General features: G+C 55.1%; 1 protein-coding gene across 1 annotated transcript in view; it reads right to left on the bottom strand.

Annotated features, from left to right (window-relative positions):
- Positions 1–678: 678 nt before the first annotated feature.
- The window catches only part of ADGRA2 (adhesion G protein-coupled receptor A2), a gene marked incomplete at both ends in the record, with an annotated part of 42,611 nt that continues 21,390 nt past the window's right edge, over positions 679–21,899 (bottom strand). Inside the window, 17 exons of the mRNA XM_080710255.1 lie at positions 679–1,807; positions 2,007–2,096; positions 2,623–2,768; positions 3,416–3,539; positions 3,687–3,814; positions 5,268–5,467; positions 7,694–7,910; positions 8,096–8,314; positions 8,829–8,990; positions 9,124–9,273; positions 9,920–10,118; positions 11,335–11,499; positions 12,488–12,701; positions 13,114–13,277; positions 13,489–13,560; positions 13,707–13,778; positions 13,976–14,047. Of these exons, the coding sequence (XP_080566381.1) occupies positions 679–1,807; positions 2,007–2,096; positions 2,623–2,768; positions 3,416–3,539; positions 3,687–3,814; positions 5,268–5,467; positions 7,694–7,910; positions 8,096–8,314; positions 8,829–8,990; positions 9,124–9,273; positions 9,920–10,118; positions 11,335–11,499; positions 12,488–12,701; positions 13,114–13,277; positions 13,489–13,560; positions 13,707–13,778; positions 13,976–14,047 (3,523 nt within the window). The remainder of the gene's footprint in view (positions 1,808–2,006; positions 2,097–2,622; positions 2,769–3,415; positions 3,540–3,686; positions 3,815–5,267; positions 5,468–7,693; positions 7,911–8,095; positions 8,315–8,828; positions 8,991–9,123; positions 9,274–9,919; positions 10,119–11,334; positions 11,500–12,487; positions 12,702–13,113; positions 13,278–13,488; positions 13,561–13,706; positions 13,779–13,975; positions 14,048–21,899) is intronic.

Below are 21,899 nucleotides of genomic sequence, written 5' to 3'. Positions count from 1 at the left end.
GAGACTGGGAGGTGGCACCATACCTGCTTTCCCAAACCACCTGCAGCCTTAGGGTGGAGCTGCTCTTTACACCCGCCCAGCTTAAGTATCAGCTCTCTGAGCCCTGCTACTGGCGTCTCCTAATTCCACATCCTTCCTGCCAGCCCCTTTCCCCAGCTGTCTTCCACAGTGCTTCCTCCTTGCATAGTTAATCTGAAAAGCAGCACCTGTTGCTTTCCTCTGGGCCTGGGACCTGGTGCGTTTGCTAGGACAGCTCTCGCAGCCACACCCGGGGAGCCGAGGCCCCAGGGCCTAAGCAGTGATCAGGCCTTCGGTGAGGAGAGGATGCAGTTCCCAGGCTCCCGCAGGGTTTTCCTGGTGATGCTGATGACCACCAGTGCGGAGTGGGGAGCGCCCAGGCTGCGCCCTTCCACTCTATTTGTGGGTCACTTTGCAGCTGGTGGCTTTCCCTTCCACCTGGGATGGCGCCGAGGCTGAGCTGGACGGACAGGTATCATGCTCACTTCTGGGATTGTCTGTCGCTACGGCAGGGGGTGAACCCCCAGGCACCTGTCTCGCGGCCTCCTTTCCCAGCCTCCAGGTAGAGCCGGCGCGCAGGTGCGGCCGCCGCCCCGGGCCTGCCGACGTACCGATAGCCATCCGTGCGGCCGAGGCGGTGGCAGCCCGTGGCCGCCGGGCCTAGACAGTGGTCTCGCTCTTCCAGAGGCCGGTCTTCATGCCGCCCCCGGCCGCGGCCTCGGCGCCCGCGTCGTCGCAGGGCCCCTTGGGCGCGCCGTTGAGCGCGGCGCTGTTGAGCGGGTAGGAGCGGCGCTGGCCCGGCCGCCCGGCCTCGGGGCCCGGCGCGGCGCTCGTGTCGCTGCCCTCGGACGGCGTGAGCGCGGGCTCGCCGGCGGCCGGGCCGCTCTCGGTCGGGCTGCGGCGCAGGCTGCCGCTCTCGCTCGACAGCAGCTCGGGCGGCGCGGCGGCGCGCAGGGCCCGGGCCCGGGGCTTGGCGCCCGCCTCCCCCGCGCGGTGGCCCCGGGCGCGGCTGCGGTGCGCCCGGCGGCCGTGGTGCAGGTTGCTGGCGGGGCGCGGCGCGAGGCCGCCCCGGGAGCCCGGGGGCTCGGGCTCGGCCTCCCCGCGGGCCGCGGCCTCCGCCTCGCACCCCTGGCTCTGGGCCAGCTGCAGGTTGGTGAGCTTGCCGGGGCCGCCGGCGGGGGGCTGGGGGCAGGCGGGCCCCTCGCCCGGCGCGGGGCAGCCGTCCTCCGGGGCGGGGGGCAGGGCCCGCGGCGGGCCGGGGGAGGCCGCGGGCGGGCCGCGGGGGCAGCAGGCGCGCCAGGAGGCCCTCACGTCCCCGCGCCTGGCGCAGTGGTGAGTGAAGACGAAGAGGCCCAGGGCCGAGGCCGCCACCCCGTACAGGCAGCTGCACACCACGCGGGGCAGCCAGCGCTGGGACAAGGCCAGGGCCCCGCAGGCCCACATGGCCAGGTACAGGAAGTGCGTGGTCACCAGCGCCCCCAGCTGGACGCCCGGAGAATAGAGGCCGTCGCTGTCCTCGGGCGGCACCAGTGTCACGGCCCCCACGCTGCCGGTGGCCAGAAGGGAACCCGAGTCACTCAGAAGGGTTCCACTGCTTCTGAGCCTGGCAGAACCCCTCAGCTCCTCCCCGGGCTCTAGGGAGAGCCTGCCGATGCCTCCCTTTGGGCTCTGTGCCAGAGGACCCCGTAAGTGCAGCCCCGCGCACAGGAAGTAGATCCAGGTGATGAGCAGGATCAAAGTCACCGGGATGTAGAAGGCCCCGAGGCTTGGGCGCCACACCAGCCAGCAGCTGCGGGGGAGACGACACAGAGGCAGTGGATGAGGAGGGGGCGCACGCTGACCTGGGGCTGGGGGTAGGCTATCAGAAGTGGAGAGGCAGTGCCTGGATTAGTCAACATGCATGGGCTTGGCTGGGGTCTCTTGCTGGGTGACCCCTCCTTGTGGAGTAGTAGGTAATGGGTGCCCCGGGCAGGAGGGAGGGTGCTCACTAGGGACCATGGTCCCTGTAGTTGTGGATGTTGACAGCTGCTGTGATGCCACAGATGATGAGGGGGATCCCTCCAGCAACCAGGTAGAACCTGGAGGGGAAGGGGGTTTGGATGTTAGAGAGATGGGGCCAAGAAGGAAGAGCCAGGTGTCAGAACCCTTGACCTGGTGTCTCCGTCCCAGCCTCTTTCTCCTGCCGGCTTTCTTTTTCTTTTTCTTTTCTTTTCTTTTCTTTCTTTCTTTTTTTTTTTTTTTTTGGCTTAGGATGCAATCCCTCTACAGGGCAGGCCTAATAGGTCCCTCCAGCACTTGGCCCACACTTCTAGGGACGAGAGGCCAAGATTGCTCTCACTGACTAAATGGTGCCGGTCAGGTTCTCAGGATCTCTGCCCAGTGCCCTTTGGAGTCACCCCTTCCCTAGCCTTGTTCTATCTGGAATGCCCCTGGGGATTGCTGGCCCACTGCCCTGTGCTGCCCTGCTGTACCGAGGGACCTGCCTCTTCTGTGTTGGAAAGTGATCTCCAGGGACTGAGGACCCACTGCATCTGCCCTGGAAGCTTGCCACAGCTGTCTGTGTGTCCCTCTTCTGTGGCAAAATTGACAGTTGAAAGTATGTACCGGAGCATGGGGCGGGGAGCAGGTGGGGGAGGGTCCCCTTCTTGTGCAGGAGGTGCCCTCCAGGTGAGCTCTTTGTGCAGGACTCGGGCCTTCACCCCCATCCAGAGCAGTGTGGACAGTGAAGAGTAGTGCAGAGTGATGCCCACCTACAGGAAAAGGCACAGCGGCTGGGCACTGGCCACCTGGGGCCTGGGCCTTGCAGGGCTGCCAGCCTTGCCTCCACAGTGTGCTTAGCTTTCTCTCCACCCAGGCCGACCTGGGTCCTCACTGACCCCCTGTCCCTGTTGCTCTCCTCTCTACTAACCCCTGGGACTCTCCAGGACCCTGTCGCAGCTGTCTGGCCAATCCCTGACCTCTCCTCCATGGGAACGCCCCTCCCAACTTTGAGGCCCCACCTCTCTGACCTGGTTCTCACCTCCTCAGGTCCACACCATCCCGTTGCACCCCCAAAAGCTGGTACAGAGAACAGCGGAGCTGAGGGCTGTTTCCATGAGCCTCTTTTCTTTCTTTCTTTTTTTCTTTTTTGTACTGCAGATTGAACCCAGGGGCATTCTCCCTTCAAACTAATCCCTCAGCCTATTTGGCTTTTTATCTTGAAACAGATCTCACAAAGTTGCTGAGGGACTCACTAAATTGCTAAGGCTGACCACAAACATGCCATCCTCCCGTCTCACCCCCCAAGTACTAGGGTTACAGGCATGCGCCGGGCCAAGGGTCTCTGTTATTGCACATCTCCCTATTTAATGCCTACGCTGCCACCGCTCATCCTGGGGCTCCCAGCCCCTCGACTTACCGCCTGGCAGACCACTTGGTAGTTGGTGAGTGTGATGCCTCCCGCAAAGACGGCAGAGGTCATGGCCATGTGGAAACACAGGTTCAGCAGCATGTGCCAGCCCTTCCGGGAGACACGGACAGAACTGCCCCAGAAAGAATATTTCATCAATGGGCTGCCCAACCCAAGGTCAGGCCCCTGGGGCAGCAAGGCGCTAGGAAAGCGGGGCGGGGGGGGGGGGATCTAGGTACTACGCTAAGCAGTACCTGTCCCACCCTGCAGCAGCCCCCACCTGTGGCTGAGGATGTAGGTGATGATGGTGGAGAAGAGGCAGAGCAGCAGCAGGGCGGTGCAGGGGTACACGACAGGGTGCAGCCCGGCCCCAGAGCCTCCTGCCTCCCTGGGAAAGGCACTCAGCTCCTGAGGGAGAGGAAGTGAAGAGCATGTGGCCTCCCAGTCCCCGGGGTGCCCCCTCTTCCTGAGCCCTGCCAGCACTGGGCCTGACCAGGCACCCAGGGAACCCCAGATGGACGCATCAGGATGGCTGCACTTAGGAAGTCAGCCTTAGGGGACATTAGCAATCTGATCCCCCCCCCCACCGCCCCACCCAGTGTTCTGCTTTGCTGGGACTTTTCAAAAGGAAGAAGGTTCTGTCTGTGACACAGGGACACGCCTACTCACTATCTGGGGAAGTAAGGAATGAAGTGTGATGAGGGAGGAGACTCCTCAGGAAAAGGAGAAAAGTTCCCAGATTGCTTTTCCACTTGCATGGGTCTCAGTTGGGCACAGTGGCACATGCCTATAATGCTAGTACTTGGGTGCCAAGAATGGAGGGTTACAGGTTGGAGGCCAGCCTCAGCAATATAGCAAGATCCTCAGCAACTCAGCACGGCACTATTTCAACATGAAAATTAGCTGGGTGTGGTAGAGCATGCCTGTAATCCCAGTACGTGTGTGTGAGGAGGGGTTGAGACAGGAGGATCATAGGTTTGAGGCCAGCCTCAGCAACCTAGCTAGACCCCGTTTCTTTTTTCTCTCTCTCTCTTTCTTTCTTTCTTTCTTTCTTTCTTTCTTTCTTTCTTTTTTTTTTTTTGGTGTGGTACTGGGGATGGAACCCAAGAGTGTTCTACCTTCGAGCTACATCCCCAGCCCTATTTTTTATCTTTATTTTTGAAACAGGGTCTCACTGAGTTGCAAAGGGCCTCACTAAGTAGCTGAGGCTGTCAGGGAACCTGGATCCTCCTGTCTCAGCTTCCCAAAAGCTGGGATTACAAACGTGAGCCATCACGCCTGGCTGATTATGTTTCAAAATAAAAAATAAAATAGGGCTGGGGTATACCTGGGTTCAATTCATAGTACCACACAAAATAAATAATAATAACTGAGCATATAGCTCAGAAGTAGAAAACCCTTGGGTTCAGTTTTCAGTACCAAATCATCATCATTGTAAATACAAGGCAGGCGTGGTGATACATGCCTATAATCCCAGTACTGGGGAACAGTAAGACTCTCATTAATCTAGCAAGACCATGTTTCAAAAATAAAAATAAGGCTGAGGGTGTAGCTCAGAGGTAGAATGCCCCTGGATTCAATCCCCAGTAGTGCACACACAAAAGTACAGTGAAGGTTAGGCTGGGTCATTTCAAGTCCATCTCTCTAGACATGGGAGTAGACAGGACCTCCTATCTCTGAAAGATGGAATAAGATGGAGGTACGGGAGTAGCCAGAGGGCCATTTCCCCGAGCCCCAACAGTTATGGGGCTCAGTAAGGCTGCTGTCCTGCCTCTTTTCTCTGTGGCCCCAGTACCCCTGTCCCACCTCCCACATATGCCCTGTCCCCTTGCCCTCCCACTCTTTGGCCTGTGACACCCACCATGAGCACGGCCACATTGCCCAGGTACTGGCAGTGCAGAGAGCTGGCATTGGGCTGGCTGGAGCGGAGCTGGCAACCTTCGGTGCTCCAGCCCCCCGGCCCCTCTTGGCTCCACCAAGCTGCCATGGGGTCGGTGCCCTCTGCCCAGTGCCGCAGCGCAACAGCCACAGGCTCACTCAGGTTTCCCACGCCACAGCCACCTGCAAAGAAGAGGGGCGTCCTGCTGGATAAGCACAAGCCACCAGGGAGGCTGGCTCGGGGACATGCAGTTGAGGGGGAGCATGCGCAAGACACTTGCTGGGTGGTCTCGGAGCTGACCTGGGGAGGCGCTGATGCCAAGTAGAGGGAGACTAGCCAGGGGTGAGTGAGGAGGAGGAATGAGGCTATAAGCACCGGAAGCTGGCATGGTGGTGCATGCCTGTAATCCCAGTGACTTGGTGGCTGAGGTAGGAGGACTGCAAGTTGGAGGGAAGCCTTTGCAATTTAGCAAAACCCTGTGTCAAAATAAAAATGGAAAAAAGGGATGGAGGTGTGGCTTAGGGGTAGAGGCCCTCTGGGTTTCATCCCCAATACCGCCAAAGAAAAAGTAAGTGCTGGGAGGCAGCCTGAATAGGTGCCCAGGGAAAGGTGACGGTGCGATGCTCCAAGGGGAGAAGCTGCTATGGAGGGAAGGTGGCAGTAGAGACACCTGGCTTTGAGAAGGGCGTGGCACCAAGTCACCTGGGTCCTCGGATGGCGGTTCTGATGAGGGGAGCGCCAAGTCTGAAGGGGCTCCTGGTACGCACAGCCATGTTTCTTTGTTTCGTGGTAATGGAGATTGAACCCAGGGGGTATTCTACCTCTGAGCTACATCCTCAGCCCTTTTTATTTTTTAGATACTGGAGATTGAACCCAGAGGCATTTTGCCTCAAAATAGACTCCTATCTCTATTTTTATTTTGAAACAGGGTCTCACTAGGTTACTGAGAGTCACTATATGCTGAGGCTGTCCTTGAACCTGTGATCCTCCTGGTTCACCTCCCAAGTACCAGGATTTCAGGTAAGCACCACCATGCCAAACCCAATTTTTTTTTTTTTTTTGGTACTGGGGATCAAACCCAGGGGCATTCTGCCTCCAGCTTATACCCCCAGCCCTATTTTATTTTTATTTTGAAACAGTCTCTCTAGGTTGATGAGAGTCTATTTGCTGAGGCTGTCTTTGAATCTGTGATCCTCCCGTCTTAGCCTCCCAAGTACTGGGGTTACAAGTGTGCGTGCACCAACACACCTGGCTAATGTTTTAGGAAGTTGAATGGCCACAGCCATGTTTTAGGAAGTGTGCGTTGGACTGAAGCTGGAGGGAGACTGGATAACAAGCCCAGAGCCTGGAGGATGCAGGTAGAGTGGACACTGAGAAAAGAAACATGTGTAGAGAGCTGGCCCGGGGAGAAGCCGCCCTCGGTGGGATGGGTCAGCTGAGGCTGGGCAGCAGGTGCATTCATCCTCTCCCGGGGCCAGCCCCTGAGCAAGGCAACGAGTTCATTACGGCATATCCCACCTGCTACAGGTCAGCTCATGTTAGTTATTCCTCCTGCCTTGGTTGTCTCTGGAAATCCTGACCAGGCTCTCCCAGAACTAACTTTTCCAGGTCAGTGTTAGTTCTGCTCTCTGACCTCAATGCCAGAGCAATATGCCCCCCCCCCTTTTTGGAGAGTTCTGGGGATGGAATCCAGGGGCATCTTACCTGTGAGCTACACCACCAGCCCTATTTTATTTTTTATTTTGAAACAAAGTTTTTTAAAATTACTAGTGTGCTGGTCTCAAACCTGTTAATCTTCCTATTTTGGCCTTCCAACTACTGTGATTATAGACATGTGCCACTGCACCCTCTTAAAATGGGACTAAGCTGGGATATAAAATCAGATATCCTAGTTGGGTGTGGTGGAACACACTTGTGTGCACACTTATAGCCCCAGTACCTGGGAGGCTAAGACAGGAGCATTGCAGTTTTGAGACCTGCCTTGGCAACTTAGCAAGACCCTGTTTCAACATTAAAAAATAAAATTGGGCTGGGGGTATAGCTCAGAGGTAGAATGTTGCTGGGTTCAATCCCCAGAACCACACATACACACAAAAAAGTCCTGCCAGGCATGGCTGAGACAGAAGGATCACAGGTTCAAAGACAGCCTTAGCAACTTAGTGAGCCCATCAGCTACTTAGCAAGACCCTGATTCTAAATTAAAAAATTAAATAAATAGGGCTAGGGTATATCTTGGAGGTAAAACACTCCTGTACCACACACATACAAAAAATCAATTTCCTCTGGAGCCTTTCTTCTACCTACCCCTTCTGGTACAGAGCATCCCTGCCTCCTTGAGAAATGGTGACAGCCCCACTGTCCCACTCCCTCAGGGCAGCAGGGGCTATGTGGGAAGCTGGGTCTCTTACTGGTTCCTGCAAAGATAACAGGGGTGGCCACACCACGCCTCTTGCCAGGCCCAGCAGCTCCAGGGCGGGAGGTGTTGCCATGGCTGCGGAAGAGGCGGCCGTTGCGGAAGACGAGCAGTTGTAAGGTGCAGTCTGGGGGTGCTGAGGGAGCCAGAGCAGCAGGAAGGGACGAGAACAGGCTAGGAGGCAGCTGGATGGAGGCCAGGGCCACGCTGTTCTGGGGAGACACAGGAGCTCCTCAGATACTTGCACCCCCCGGGATCTGATGTCTTCCTGTACCCTACTGCTTCCCATCGCCTCCCTGTCCCCTTTTCACCTCCCATCTTTCCAGATCCTTCCTCATCTTGTACCATCCACCTCCACTATAGCACCTCCCTTCCCATACCACGTCCCGGTGCCCACCTTGATGTGGAAGGATGACAGAGAAATGTTGGGCCTCCCAGTAGTGCAGCGGAAGCGGAGCTGCTGGTCAGCGAGGGGCTCAGGCAGGGTGCTCTGGCTAAGGCCGCCCAGACGCCCAGCGGCCGCCCCTCCCTCCCTCCTCTGGAAGGCTGTGCAGGTCAGGCCCACGTAGCTGTGTGGCTTGATGAGATAGGCCTCCAGAGCCACGTTCCTCGAGTTCTAGGGACAGGAACTTGTCACCCCCCATCTGAGGTATGCCGGCCCTCTCCCAGCCCCCTGGCCATGGGCATCCGTCTTGGCTGGTACATGCATGCACACCCCAGCTCTACCCTGCTCCCCTCTTCCCATGTGCTATTTCTGTTTCCCAAACTCAGCTGGAGGACAGAGTCCATGTCTCCCCTCTGTATCTTCTGATATGTACAATAAGTGCAGAAAAAGCTCTACCACGGTCGTTAATTCCACCAAATTGGAAAAGTCTCCCTCCCTGCAACTAAGCCTTCCTCCCTGCCCTCTGCTTCCTGTTACTGCCATCGGCTAGCCCTGGACTTGGGTCCCCTCCACACAGCCTTGTGCCAGGTCCCCAGCGCCACTGGTCCTGCTCTTGCCACCTCGGCCCCTTGGGGCCTGGCAGGAGGGACCATTTCCCTTCTGTGGATGATGAGGGTGATCTGGAGGGAGTCCGAGACCCCCCAGTGCTCAGCCCCAGAGGAGCCCCTTCTATGACCCATGTTACCACAGAGATGTGCTGGGCGTGTGGGCTGAGGGCGGCACCCCCGATGCGCTCTAGGGCACCCACGATGCCACTGCAGGCCTTGTCCTCACGCTGGGCTAGCCACAACAGATGCTCGTCCACCAGCATCAGGTTGCTGGCCATGTCCACCATCACCTCTACCAGCTGGTGGGGAGGGGAGGAGACTGGTCACTGAGGCATGACTGGAGTGGGGAACCTGGGGGCTGGGGTGTGACAGAGGCCTGAGCCCAGGTGAGGGTGGTTTCTAGGGGCCCCCGGAGAATGAGCCGAGTCTCACCTCTTTGATCTGGTCGACATAACCCAGAAATTTCTGAATCATCTGAGCCACATAGACTACGTCCATCATATCAGAAAAGCTGGCGGCCTCTGCTGTGTACACCCGCAGCTGGTGGGCCAGAGTGAGCGCATTGGAGGCATTGATGGGCATCTGGAAGGTAGGGGAAAGAAAGGATTGTCCTGTCTTGTTCCTTCTGCCCCGAAACTGTGCTTTCTCCTTGGTGCTGGCACTCAAGCCACACTGCCTGGGGAGAAGAGCCTAGACTCCATGCTGGGTCTAGTCAAGATAGGAGGCATAGCAGGCACCACTGCGCACACCTGTGATCCCAGTACTTGGCAGAATGAGGTAGGAGGACCACAGGTTTGAGGCCAGCCTCAGCTACTTTGCAAGACCCTGCTTCAAAATAAAAAAAGGTGGGGGGGGGCTGGAGGTATAGCTCAGAGGTAGGATATTTCTGAGTTCAACTCCCAGTACCACCAAAAAATTAAAAAATAAAAGGATAGGTGGCACAGATGAGGTGTGATCACCCAAGGCTGCTTGATGCCTTGTGGGACAGATTGGGCAGGGTGGAGGCCTGGCCCTCTCCCCGAGGGTGGCGTGGCAGTCTGAATCCCCTGAAGAGCAGAACTGAGGCCAGCCTGAGGGAGAGGTGAGGCCCCATGCCGTCCCTGGGCACCTGGGGCAGAGGGGCAGTGGAGCAGCCTTGGGCTAGCTCCCACCCGAGAGCCATCAGGCTTCACCCCTTCCCGTCCCGCTCCCCAAAACCTGCCCTGCCCTGCCCCTCCCTTGGGCTTACCAGAACAAATGTGTAGAGCACCCGGGTGATGTCGTTGGTGTACAGACAGTGCGAGTAGTCCCCGGGCTCCCATCGGCCAGCTCGGTCACAGCGGCGGGAGGCTCGTGTGCCTGGGGCACCCCCGCCCCGGGGCACTGAGGTGAAGGGGTACTGCAGGCAGGACTGGTAGGCTGTGATGCCGGCCAGAGTCCGAGGCCACCTGGAGCAGAGGCAGGAAGGGGCAGATGACCCAGGCTGCGTGGGGTATGGTCTTACCGCCCTGCCTGTAGAACTGGGATGCCAGAGCACTGGACCTTGGGGAAAGTCCGTGGGGGGAAGGTCCAGATGGTCTCCAAGGGGGCTCAAGCTCTTCTTTCTGAGTTTGTTCTGACAGTGCAGTCACAGGTGACATGGGAGTTCAAGTCTAAGCTCTGTAGCTATTACCTGTGGCCTTAGGCAAGTCACTTGTCCTTTCTGGGCCTCAGTGTTCTTAACTGTTGCAATGGGGAGAATAATACCTGTCCTGCCTTACAAAGAGGGCTGCTGGGATATTAAACTGTGATACTGTTTGTGGGAGACTATTAATGTAAGAAAGAAATTAAGAGCCTTTGTGAACTGGGCGTGCTGGTGCATGCCTGTAATCCCAGAATTTGGAAGCTGAGACAGGAGGATCTCAGGTTGGAGATCTGTGTCAGCCACTTATAGCAAAGCCCTCAGCAACTTACGTGAGACCCTGTTTCAAAAGCAAGCTGAGTGTGGTGGCGCATTCCTTTAATTCCTGTACTTGGGAGGCTAAGACAGGAGGACCGCAGGTTTGAGGACAGCCTCATCAAGTAGTGAGACTCTCATTAACCTAGCAAGAGTGTTTCCAAATAAGAAATAAAATTAGGCTATGGGTGTAGCTCAAAAGTAGAATGCTTATGGGGTCAGTCTCCAGTATCAAAAATAAAAGGGGCCGCCGGGCGTGGTGGCGCACGCTTGTAATCCCCGCGCTTGGGAGGCAGAGACAGGAGGATCGCGCAGGTTCGAAGCCAGCCGCGCGCGCTGGTTTAGGAGACCCTGTTTCCAAATAAAAAATGTAAAAATAGGTCTGGGAGTGTAGCCCGGAGGTAGAAGGGCTTCTAGGAACCCCAGTACCACCACCACCAAAAAAAAAAATAATAATAATAATAATAAAAATAAATAAATAAATAAAAGGGGCCTGGGGGATGTAGCTCAACTGAGTTCAATCTCTAATGCCCCCTAAAGTGTGTATATTCTATGTGGCACATCCCCAAGTGTTTAGTGTGTTCATAAACATAAGGTCTCTCAAAATGTCACGGCTGGACGTCAGGCTGGATGGCAAGAGAGTCTCTGGGGCTCTAGGACAAGAGCAAATGGGGAGCCCTGGGTCTCAGGTGTGAGCACGGGTGACGGCATCCTGGGGTCATGCAAACCTGAAATCCCCACGGTTGTTGGCCACGCGTTCAGCAGGGCAGTAGGAGGCAGATGACTCCAGCACCACAATCTCCACCGTCTTGCTGGTATTGCCCTGGGCAGTGGACACGGAGCACTCCCACTCGCCGGAGGCCCACACGCCGACGTGAGCCAGTGTCAGCTCGCTGTGGGCAGGTGAGCGGCAGGTGGTAGGCTGACCCCAGAGCACCCAGACCAGCCTGCCACCCACCCTCAGGGCCCCGGGCCTGTCTACCCCCGTGCTCCATCCTAGGGCCCTGAGCTCCAAATTCTTTCCCCTTTGATGGCATGAGGGACACAAGTACATGCTCCTTTTATTCTGATGGGCCTTGTTATTGCTTCAATTTCCCTGTCTTTATTATGGAGATAATTTGAACTCTTACAAATCTACCAAAAGGATTAAACCTGATAATATAGATGAGAGCCACTAGAGATGCCACAAAAACACTTATAGTGACATTTTTTATAAAAACGTCACATGGTTGGATGTGGTAGTGGTGCATGCCTGTAATCCAGTACTTGGGAGACAGAAGGCCCTGGGTTCCATCCCCAGCACCAGCACCAAAAAAAAAAGTCAAATGTTACTTTTTAGCTGGGCGTGGTGGCACATGCTTGTGGAAGGTAATTGATGGGTACTGTGTGGCAGGTGATGGTACTGTGGGTATAGGTGATGGTACTGTGTGGCAGGTGATGGTACTGTGGGTATAGGTGATGGTACTGTGTGGCAGGTGATGGTACTGTGGGTACAGGTGATAGTACTGTAGGGCAGATTATGGTACTGTGGGGGCAGGTGATAGTACTGTGGGGCAGGTGATGGTACTGGGGGGCAGATGATGGTACTGTGGGTACAGGTGATGGTACTGTGTGGCAGGTGATAGTACTGTGGGGCAGATGATGGTACTGTGTGGTGGTGATGGTACTGTGGGGCAGATGATGGTACTGTGGAGCAGGTGATGGTACTGTGGGTACAGGTGATGGTACTGTGGGTGGTGATGGTACTGTGTGGCAGGTGATGGTACTGGGGGACAGGTGTTGGTACTAGGGGGCAGGTGATAGGTTCTGTGCAGAGTAGGTGATGGCTACTACACCTTCCCCCACTGAACCAAAGGCTGAGAAGGGCCGCAAGGCCTATACCTGGTGATGAAAGTACAATCATGGATGAGGCTCTCGGCCAGGAGGACTCCTGCCTGCTCGTCGCTCTCCACGGGGGCCCGGTTGTGGTACCAGCGGATATGGGTGTCGTTGCCCAGGTAGCTGGCAGAACACTGGAAGGGCAGCCGGTCACCCTGGAATACCACTTGGCGCAGGGATGGGATGAGGTGGTGTGTGTGTAGCTCCAGGGCTCCCTCTGCAGAGGGGACACCAGGCAGGCATGAGGCCGAAGGCAGGCCAGGCCTTCTGGGGCCTGCCCTATTTCTCTAGCTGGAAGGAGAGGGTCTAGAGAAAACTGCGGGAGAGAGACCAATGGAGAGGAGCAGGCAGTCTTGGGACAAAAGCCCCTTCTCAGCAGTCACGTTTAGTTACCCCACGAGGGAACCAGATGAAAACTTAAGCAGGAGGCCCCAAAGGAATTTTAGAAAAGCTGTTAGAGTGCAGCCTGGTGAGACTGACAGAAAGAGGGGCACCCGGAGGAGGTGCTCATCATACGACCACATATACACTTCAAGGCCCAGAGAGCCTGGAGCCAGCCAACCTGTGGGCACCGAGGGGCTCGGGGCAGGCATGGTGCCTGCTACCTCCATGGGGGGGGGCTGGCTCACCGCAGCGGAGCTGGGCCTCCCGGAGGCTGCCCAGGGACTGGCCATGCAGGGCACTCGGGTAGGCACAGAGCGTGTGCTCAGACAGCTGCAGGGAGTGGTTCTGGGCCCAGGGCAGCAGCCAGTGCAGGTGGCAGTCACAGGTCAGGAATTCGGTGCCAAAGTCCCTGCAGGTGTAGATGGGTCACGAATAGCACAAGGAAAGTGTGGGCTCCCAGGACGGGACAGCAGCACTGAGCCAACAGGTGGGGAATCTGGCAGGGCCCAGTATTTCTGCTACTCATCAACCTGGCTCTGGTGGTCATCGCGCTTATATATCTCCTTCCTGGAGAGAGGACCAGAGCAGAGACCCAGTCCTGGTCTAGGACAAATACTCACACAACTTTAAGTGCTGGCAGTTCATCAAAGACTCCAGGTTGCAGGCCTGAGAAGATGTTTCCAGATATGTTTCTGTAGGGGCAGGAAACAATAAGAGGGGACCTTCGGGTCTCCCTGGGCCACAGGCTGGGAGGGGCGAGAGGGAACCAGGGGGACCCCTGGAGGCCTGGCCTTTACCCAGCAGGCCTTCCCCCTTCCCGCCTCCATGCACCACTTACAGTCGGAGGAGCCTGGGGAGGCCCTGGAAGGTCTCAGAGGTTAGGCATCCAATCCGGTTGTTGGAGAGGTCTCTAGAGAGGCACACACTGGGGTAAGGGCAGCACGGAGGCTGGGCTCGCGTGGGGAGTGGACGGGCAGGTGCCACAGCAGGCTTGAGATGCCCAGAAATTTGACCCCAGGGTGGGTGGGAGAGCCAGTGGGACCAAGGGCTTTTTCCAGGCACGAGGGGAGGACTGGGAGGGTCTGGGGAGCGGGACACTGCACTCACAAGCGCTTCAGCTCCCCCAGGCCCAGGAAGGATCCAGGCTGCACCGTGCTGATGATGTTGTTCCTCAGGTCCCTGTGGGAGGAGTGGGTGGTCTCATACCACTCCCCTTGGAGGCCACCCTGTGCGCTCGCTGGCTGAGACTTCATTCACTTTTTTTGTATGTATGTGATACTGGGGACTGAACTCAGAGGATTCTACCTCTGAGTCACACCCCCCGCTGTATTTTATCCTTTTATTTTGAAACAGAATCTCACTAAATTGGGCCTAAACTGCTGAGGCTGGCTGCGAATCTGTGATTCTCCTGTCTCAGCCTCCCAAGTACTGGGATTACAAGTGTGCACTACCGCTCCCAGGTCCCAGCCCTTTTTATTTTTGTTTTTGTGCTGAGAGTCTCACTAAGTTGCTGAGCCTGGTCTGGAACCTGGGGTCTTCCTGTCTCAGCTTCCCAAGTACTAGGATTACAGGTGTGCACCACCAAGGGGTTCTGGTTCAAAAAACACTATAGACAACTAGAAGCCAAAGAGATAGGCTGGTGAGGGCCTGAAGGGCTGGGAGGAGGGGCGGCCGCTCTGTGGGGTCAGCATACCATTTCCAGGGCTACTCCAGGCTTTCTTCCTTACCCCATCCCCATCCTGATGCTGGGCTTGCCATGAAAAGAGGTACCTAAAGGCCCAGTGGGACCACTGCCTACTCCAGGCCACCCAGGCCAGGCTGGAGGCCGCACAGAGCACTTCCAGAGGGGCTCCCTGCTTGCTGCCCACATTCCAGCGTCCTCTCTGCCCCACCCAAGTGCCCAGGAGATGAGGAGGCAGAGGGTGAGGGTCATGAAGGCTGGGCAGGAGCAGACTGGCAGTGAGATTTGGGGTTAGCCTACTTTCCAAGCCCTGCTCCCTCCTCCAGACAGAGGGGCACTGGGATGGTCTTGGCTCTACCTGCCAAAACCTTGGGAAGCACCTTGGGGACTATAGACAGGAGGGGGTTAACGGAGCCGGCTCCCTGCTGGTGAGAGGAAGCAGGTGTGCCCGTGGAGGAGAGGTGCTGTCCCGCCAGGGGGCCTGTTTGTGCACAGTCCAGTTGGGGACTGGAACGCGGAACATGGCAGGGCTCCTCAGATCCCACTCCTCACGCTGGCCTCTGTAACCTGAGTCCCCTTGGGAAGGAAGGGAAAGCTACCTGGAGGCAGCCTCCTAGAGGAGGCTAGAGTCTGGGAAGAATTCCTAGAGCTGGGCACACAAGGAAGGTATGTAGACCAGGAAGAGGTGCCATAAGATAGGGACCCACCTACAGGGCCCGCAGCCTGTCCATCGGGTGGCCCCCCACCCTGGTGGTGGGCAGAGGAGAACACATTCCTCATTGTGTCACTTCCCTCCATGGGCTGCCAAGGGGCTGAGGCCACAGCCCGCCCCTTCCCTCTCCCCTGTTTATTCTCATTTCCTCCCTTCCCCCATGAGTCCCCACCCTCCTGCCCCACGGATGTTCTGCAGATGGGAGCCAGGGGGCCCTCAGGCCCTCGGTTTCCTGCTGCCATGTGGGGCTCTCCAAGAAGGGAGCTTCCGCCAAACACTGGCATCCTTCCCCTTGCTCCTGCCTGGAGAGGGCCCTCAGGGGTAACTGAGGCAGTCTCCTGCAATGCTCTGGAATGGATCAGCCCTGGGCCCTTGCGTGTTCTCTGCACAGGTCAGAAGCTGCTCCCAGGGCTGAGTTCTGACACCTCTGTGAGCTGACAAGCAGCCCGTGCCTCTGGTCCTCTGGGAAGGAAGCTTTGGGCCTGTACCCCTCTAGGGCAGGAGGAGATGAGACCACAGAACTTGGATAATTTTTGGATCTGCAAGGCCCCTATGGATTGTTTTTTGTTTTGTTTTGGTGGGTCTGGAGATGGAACCCAGAGGCATTTGACCTCTGAGCTATACCCCCTGCCCTATTTTTTATTCTTTATTTTGAAACAGGGTCTCACTAAGTTGCGAAGGGCCTAAGTAGCTGAGGCTGTCCATGAACTGTGATCCTCTGGTCTCAGCCTCCCGAATGCTGGGATTACAAGCGTGAGCCACCACGCCTGGTTTATGGATTGGTTTTCAACCCTTCTTGTTTAGCATGTCCTTTGGAAAATCTGACACAGGCCAGGGACTCCCAACCCAGATAATGGGGCACACCCAAGAGTGTGCCCAGGATTTTGGGGCACTGTGGGACCCATGCTGAGAACCCCTGCTCTGGATTGTCTAAGCGGATCCCGTTTCTTTTCTATTTCCTTCCTTTCCTCCCTCCCTTCCTTCTTTCTTTCATACTGGGGATTGCACCCGTTGCTCTGAGCTACACCTCTAGCCCCTTTTATTTTGAAACGCGGTCTTACTATGTTGTACAGGCTGGCCTCACACTTGTGATTCTCCTGCCTCAGCCTCCAGAGGCACTGGGATTACAGGCTGCCACACCCAGCCCCCGATTTCTTAGGTGAGATCCTGAGCCCAGTCCAAGATGCTCCTGTGACGTGGAATCTCCTGCTGCTCCCATGGAGCCCCGCGTGGAGCTGGGAAAGATGCAGTGCACTGATGGGTCTCCCCACCTGCCTCTGCCCCACCTGGACCCTGCGCCTCCCTCCAGGCACATACTCTCCTTTGTCTATGTCAGTGTGGAGGAGAACTCTGAGGTGGACACGAAAAGAGAGTTCCTGGGAACAATCACACCCTAGCCCTTAGGAAAACAGAAGCTCAAGAAGCTGCAAAGGCATGTTTAAGCCACTCAGGAGGCTGAGGTAGAAGGATCATAAATTCAAGGCCACCCAGGCAATTTGGTGAGACCCTGTCTCAAAATAAATAAAAAGAAGCCGGGTGTGGTGGCTCACACTTGTTTTCCCAGCATTCAGGAGGCTGAGACAGGAGGGTCGCGGTTCGTAGACAACCTCAGCTACTTAGTGAGGCCCTGTTTCAAAATAAAGAATAAAAAATAGGGGTGGGGGTATAGCTCAGGGGTAGAATGCCCCTGGGTTCCATCTCCAGTAACACACACACACACACACACACATACACACACACACACACACACACACACACACACACTAAATAAACAAATAAATAAATAAAAAAGAGCTGGGGTACAGCTCAGTGGTAAAGCATCCCTGGTGGGTTCAATCCTCAGTACTGTGGAAGCAAAAAAAAAAAAAAGCAATTTTGTAAATATAGCAATACAAGATTGAAAAGTTGGATATAAAATTTTAAAGCTTTGCTGGGCGTCATGGTGCACGCTTGTAATCCTAGTACTTGGGAGGCTGAGACAGGAGGATCACAGGTTCACAGTCAGCTTCAGCTACATAGTGAGGCCCTCCACAACTTAGTGAGACCCTGTTTCAAAATAAAGAATAAAAAATAGGACTGGGATATAGCTCAGAGGTAGAATGCCCCTTTCAGTCCCTATAGCTTTTATGCCTTAAAGGACACCTTTAAGAAAGGAAAAGCCAATCACAGAATGAGTGAAAATACTTCCAAATCAGATATCTGATAAGGGACATCTATCCAAAACGCATGAAGAACTCTCACACCTCAGTAACAAAGACAGGTAACCCAGCGGGAAAACGTGGGCAAAGGATCTGAAGAGACAGCTCCTCAAAGACATGTGAACATGAGCCAGGTGCAGTGGCAGAGCCTGTAGCTCCAGCAGCTTGGGACGCTGAGAAAGGAGGCCCAAGTTCCAGGCCAGGCTCTGCACCTTAGCAAGACCTACAAGTCTCAGCGTCCCAAGCTGCTGGGACTACAGCAAGACCTTGCCTCAAAATTAAAAAAACAAGCCGGGCATGGTGGCACATGCTTGTAATCCCAGCATTTGGGAGGCTGAGACTGGAGGATTGAGGTTCGTGGACAGTTTCACTTACATAGTGAGGCCCTCTGCAACTTAGTGAGACCCTGTTTCAAAATAAAGATTAAAAAAAAATAAGGCAGGGGGTGTAGCTTGGAGTCCAAATGTCCCTGGGTTCCAGTCCCAGACCCACAAGAAAAAAAAAAAAAAAAAAAAAAAAGAATAAAATATAGGGCTGGGAGTGTTGCTCAGAGGTAGAATGCCCCTGGGTTCATCCCAGTACTTGGGAGGCTGAGACAGGAGAATTGGAGGTTTGAGGACAGCTTCAGCAACTTAGACTCTTAGCAACCTAGTGAATGAAACCTTGTTTTAAAACAAAATAAAAAAAAGGTCTGGGGGTATAGCTCAGAGGTGGAATGCCCCTCAGTTCAATCCCCAGTACCAAAAAAAAAAAAAAAGCGAATGTTGGTGAAGATGTGGAGAGACAGGCCCTTATGCACTGTTAGTAGGAATGTAAGGTGATGCAGCCAATCTGGAACACTTTGGCACTTGGCGTCGCCACATGACCCGGTTCCTTTCCTAGACACGCATCAAGAGGAGCAGACACATCCACACACGCAGCGGCAAGAAGTGGCCGGCGCCGGCACCTGCGTGTCACCACCGCAAGAGTGAAAACAGGGTGTGGGGTATTCACAGGATGAAATATCATTTGGCTACAAAGGAGAACAAAGTGCTGACATGCTTAAACATGGATGAACCTGTGGAAAATATGACACCGAGTACAAGAGTCCAGTTACGAGGCCTTACAGATCATGCCATCCCATTTCTGTGAAAAGTCCGTAATAAGCAAATCTGTAGGCAGAACGTGGATTAGTAGTTAAACTTAGTGAGACCCTGTTTCCAAACAAAGTATAAGGGCTGGGGAAGAGGTGCGGAGGGCTGGGGAGTGACTGCTAATGATTCCAAGGTTCTTTTGTGGATGCTGAAAATGTTCTAAAATTAGATTATGGGGATGATTGCACAATTCTGCAAAATATACTAAAAACCGGCGGACTGTGCACTTTAAACGGGTGAACTTATGGTGTATAAATGATACCTCATTAGTGCTGTTAAAAGTGTGTGTGTTGGTGTGATGGTGTGTGTGTGTGTGCACCCACATCCAGGCAGGGTGGGGCAGGACCAAATTGGCTCCCACTGGCCCCCACAGACCTCCCTGCTTGTGGCTTTGAAAACCAAATTATAGGTTTGGAGGCCACAGAGCAGCTCGCCCTGGGCCCCACAAGACTTCCAGGGTTCATTAGAAAGTGTGGGCTGGCTGTTAGGAGGGCCAGAACACCCCTGCAGGGAAAGAGCTTCCCAGGGGGAGAAGGGAGGTTCTGGTGGCCAAAGAAAACCCACTCTGGTCCCCTCCTGCCCCATCTCCTAGATCCCTCATCTCTCACATCACCCAACAGGTGTTTATTGAGTGTGCGTACTGTGCCAAGCTTGGGATGTCATACAAACAAGAGAGCTGCCCACAGCCAGGTGTGGTGGTGCATGTCAGCACTTGGGAGGCTGACACAGGAGAACAGCAGAGTCAAGACCAGCCTCAGCAACCTAGTGAGATCCTGTTTCAAAACAAAAAATGGGCTAAGGGTGTAGTTTGGAGGTAGAACTGTACCAAACACACACACACACACACACACACACACACACACACACACACAGCTGTCCCTGAACCTACCTGTCTTCCTCTCTGGGCCTTGGTGCGCCTGAGCCAGAGCTGAGGGCAATTGCCTGGTGTTTCTCCCCAGTTTAACAGGGATGGGGACTGGAGGACGAAGGGAAGGGACAGAGAGCCCCGACTTCACCCTTGACCCCACCCACAGATTAATGGAAACCACCTGGTTGGTGAGTGTGTGCCTTCTACCCCCACTTGCCTCCATTCCCATGGCATCTGCTTCTAATGAGAGCCCCAGCACCAGCCGCATACCAGCCCCAGGCTCATTAATCTCATTAGGCAATGACACATCACCCCAGGGCTGTCCAAGCTCCCTCCCAGCCCTTTCCTCCAGCCATGCAGGAGATGGGCCTCTGTCCACACAGCTCCACACACCACAACTGCAAGTCTCTTCCTCAGCCTCTTCTGGAGGCTGTCTGCCCTGTGGCCTCCCTGGTCGGAAGTCTAGGGGTGTCTCTATGATCAGGACACCCTTGGAGCCCCTTGTAAAGTCTGGTGGTGGCCTGCTCCCTGTCCTAAGTGTTTGGTGGGAATCTGGGCAGGGTTGGGGGGACAGAAATGAGTCACTGGCCTACTTTGAGCACTTACATTTCTGTCTGGAAGTGTAGCTTGGTGGTAGAGCACTTGCCTAGCATGTGTGAGGCCCTGAATTTCAATCTCAGCACCACACACACACACACAAAAAGGCAGGTCCATGCACAACTGCTAGCCAAGGCTTTAGAAGTCTGGGCAACTCTGTAAATGTCAGGCTAACACCTTGCACCTGTGATCCTTCAGGGGCAAAGGAACTGCCATTTACCCAAAGCATGCTGTTGGGGCCAAGCTCATGTCAGCTCCCCCCATCCCACCCCACCCTGCCCCAGAAGTCTTTCCTTTGGGCAGTAAACAGGCTTGGCCAGAATGAGGGATGGTGTGACAGAGAGAGGCAAGGCCAACTGCCTCTGCTGGGCCCTGTTTCAGACTATGATCCATCCTGCCCGGCTGATAGGGGTCGGGGCACCCCCAGCTTCTCAGAAAGGGGATTCTCCTAGATGCAGTCCCTCTCTGCCCCCTCAGCCTGCCCACACTCACACGGATGTCACTGTCCACCTGCCCACAGCACTCCCTCCCCAGCCTCATCAGGGCCCTGCGCTGCAAAACAGACAGCTCCAATGTGCTGCCCAACTTGGCCACCAGGGGACCCACACACACTTTACATGTGTGTATATATAACCAATTCTCAAAGGCCTCAGGGGCCAGGTGGGGGCACACACCTGTAATCCCAAACACTGGGAGGCTGAAGCTAGCCCCTGTCTTAAAATACGATACAATACTGTGACTGAGGCTATTGTCCAGGTCTGGCCTAGCAAGCTGGAGACCCTGGGGTCGATTCCCAGTACCGAAGGCCTGAGTGGCTCTGGGCAGGAGGCCCTGGGGCAGGCACCTTCTGGAGCAGTCTGGACCTATCATTTCAGCTATTAGACTAGGTTTCTCAGCCAGATGTGGTGGCCTGTAATCCTAGTAGTTGGGAGGGTAAGACAGGAAGATTGCAGGTTTAAAGCCAGTCTCAGCAACTTAGTGAGACCCTGTTTCACAATAAGAGATAAAAAGGGCTGGGCTGTAGCTCGGAGGTAAAATGTTCCTGGGTCACTCCCTAGTACCAATAAATAAATAAGTAAAAATAATAAATAAATAATAAAATGAATAAAAATAAAAAGGGCTGGGGATGTAGCTGAGAGATTAAATGACACTAGGTTCAAGCTCCAGTAACAACAAACAAACAAACAAACAAAAAAAAAAACCAGAAAATAGAAAGACTAAGTCCTAGCTAGGCATGGTGGCACACGATTGTAATTCCTGCACTTGAGAGACGGAGACAGGAGGATCACACAGGTTCAAAGCCAGCCTCAGCTACTTAGTGAGGCTCTCAGAAACTTAGTGAGACCCTGTTTCCAAACAAAGTATAAAATAGGTCTGGGAGTATAGCCCAGAAGTAGAAAGCCTCTGGGTTCCAGCCCCAGTACCACCAAAAAAAAAAAAGACTTAAGTCCCAACTCCTGCCTCACCCCCACCCCCGAGGGACGTTGCTTGCAGACTGTGGAGCGCTTAGCTGCCCAAGCCTAGACTCTTGAGTCAACACAACAGAGAGATCAGTGTTTTCTGAGTATCATCTACATGCCAGGCCATGGTGCCTCTTTTGTGATGAATAGGCCCACAGTCTAGGGGTCACCCGGACCACTGTCCCAGCCCTGGATGAGCATGGGAATAGCCTGCCCACTGTGTAGAACATTCCCTGGCCCCATCCTACCCAGGGGCCCAGCATCTCCAGGAGCAGGCACTGGGTCTGGGCTCACTCCCCATCCTGGGATCCGGGTCCTGTCAGTGTGGTCCTGTCAGGTCAGTGATTTGGTCAAGCACTAATCCAGCTGTAGTCTCAGCTAC

The sequence above is a fragment of the Muscardinus avellanarius genome (genome assembly GCF_963383645.1).
Source record: "Muscardinus avellanarius genome assembly, chromosome: 14".
Classification (NCBI taxonomy): domain Eukaryota; kingdom Metazoa; phylum Chordata; class Mammalia; order Rodentia; family Gliridae; genus Muscardinus; species Muscardinus avellanarius.
Note: the sequence above shows the minus strand (reverse complement) of the source record. Positions and strands in the feature narration are given on the sequence as shown.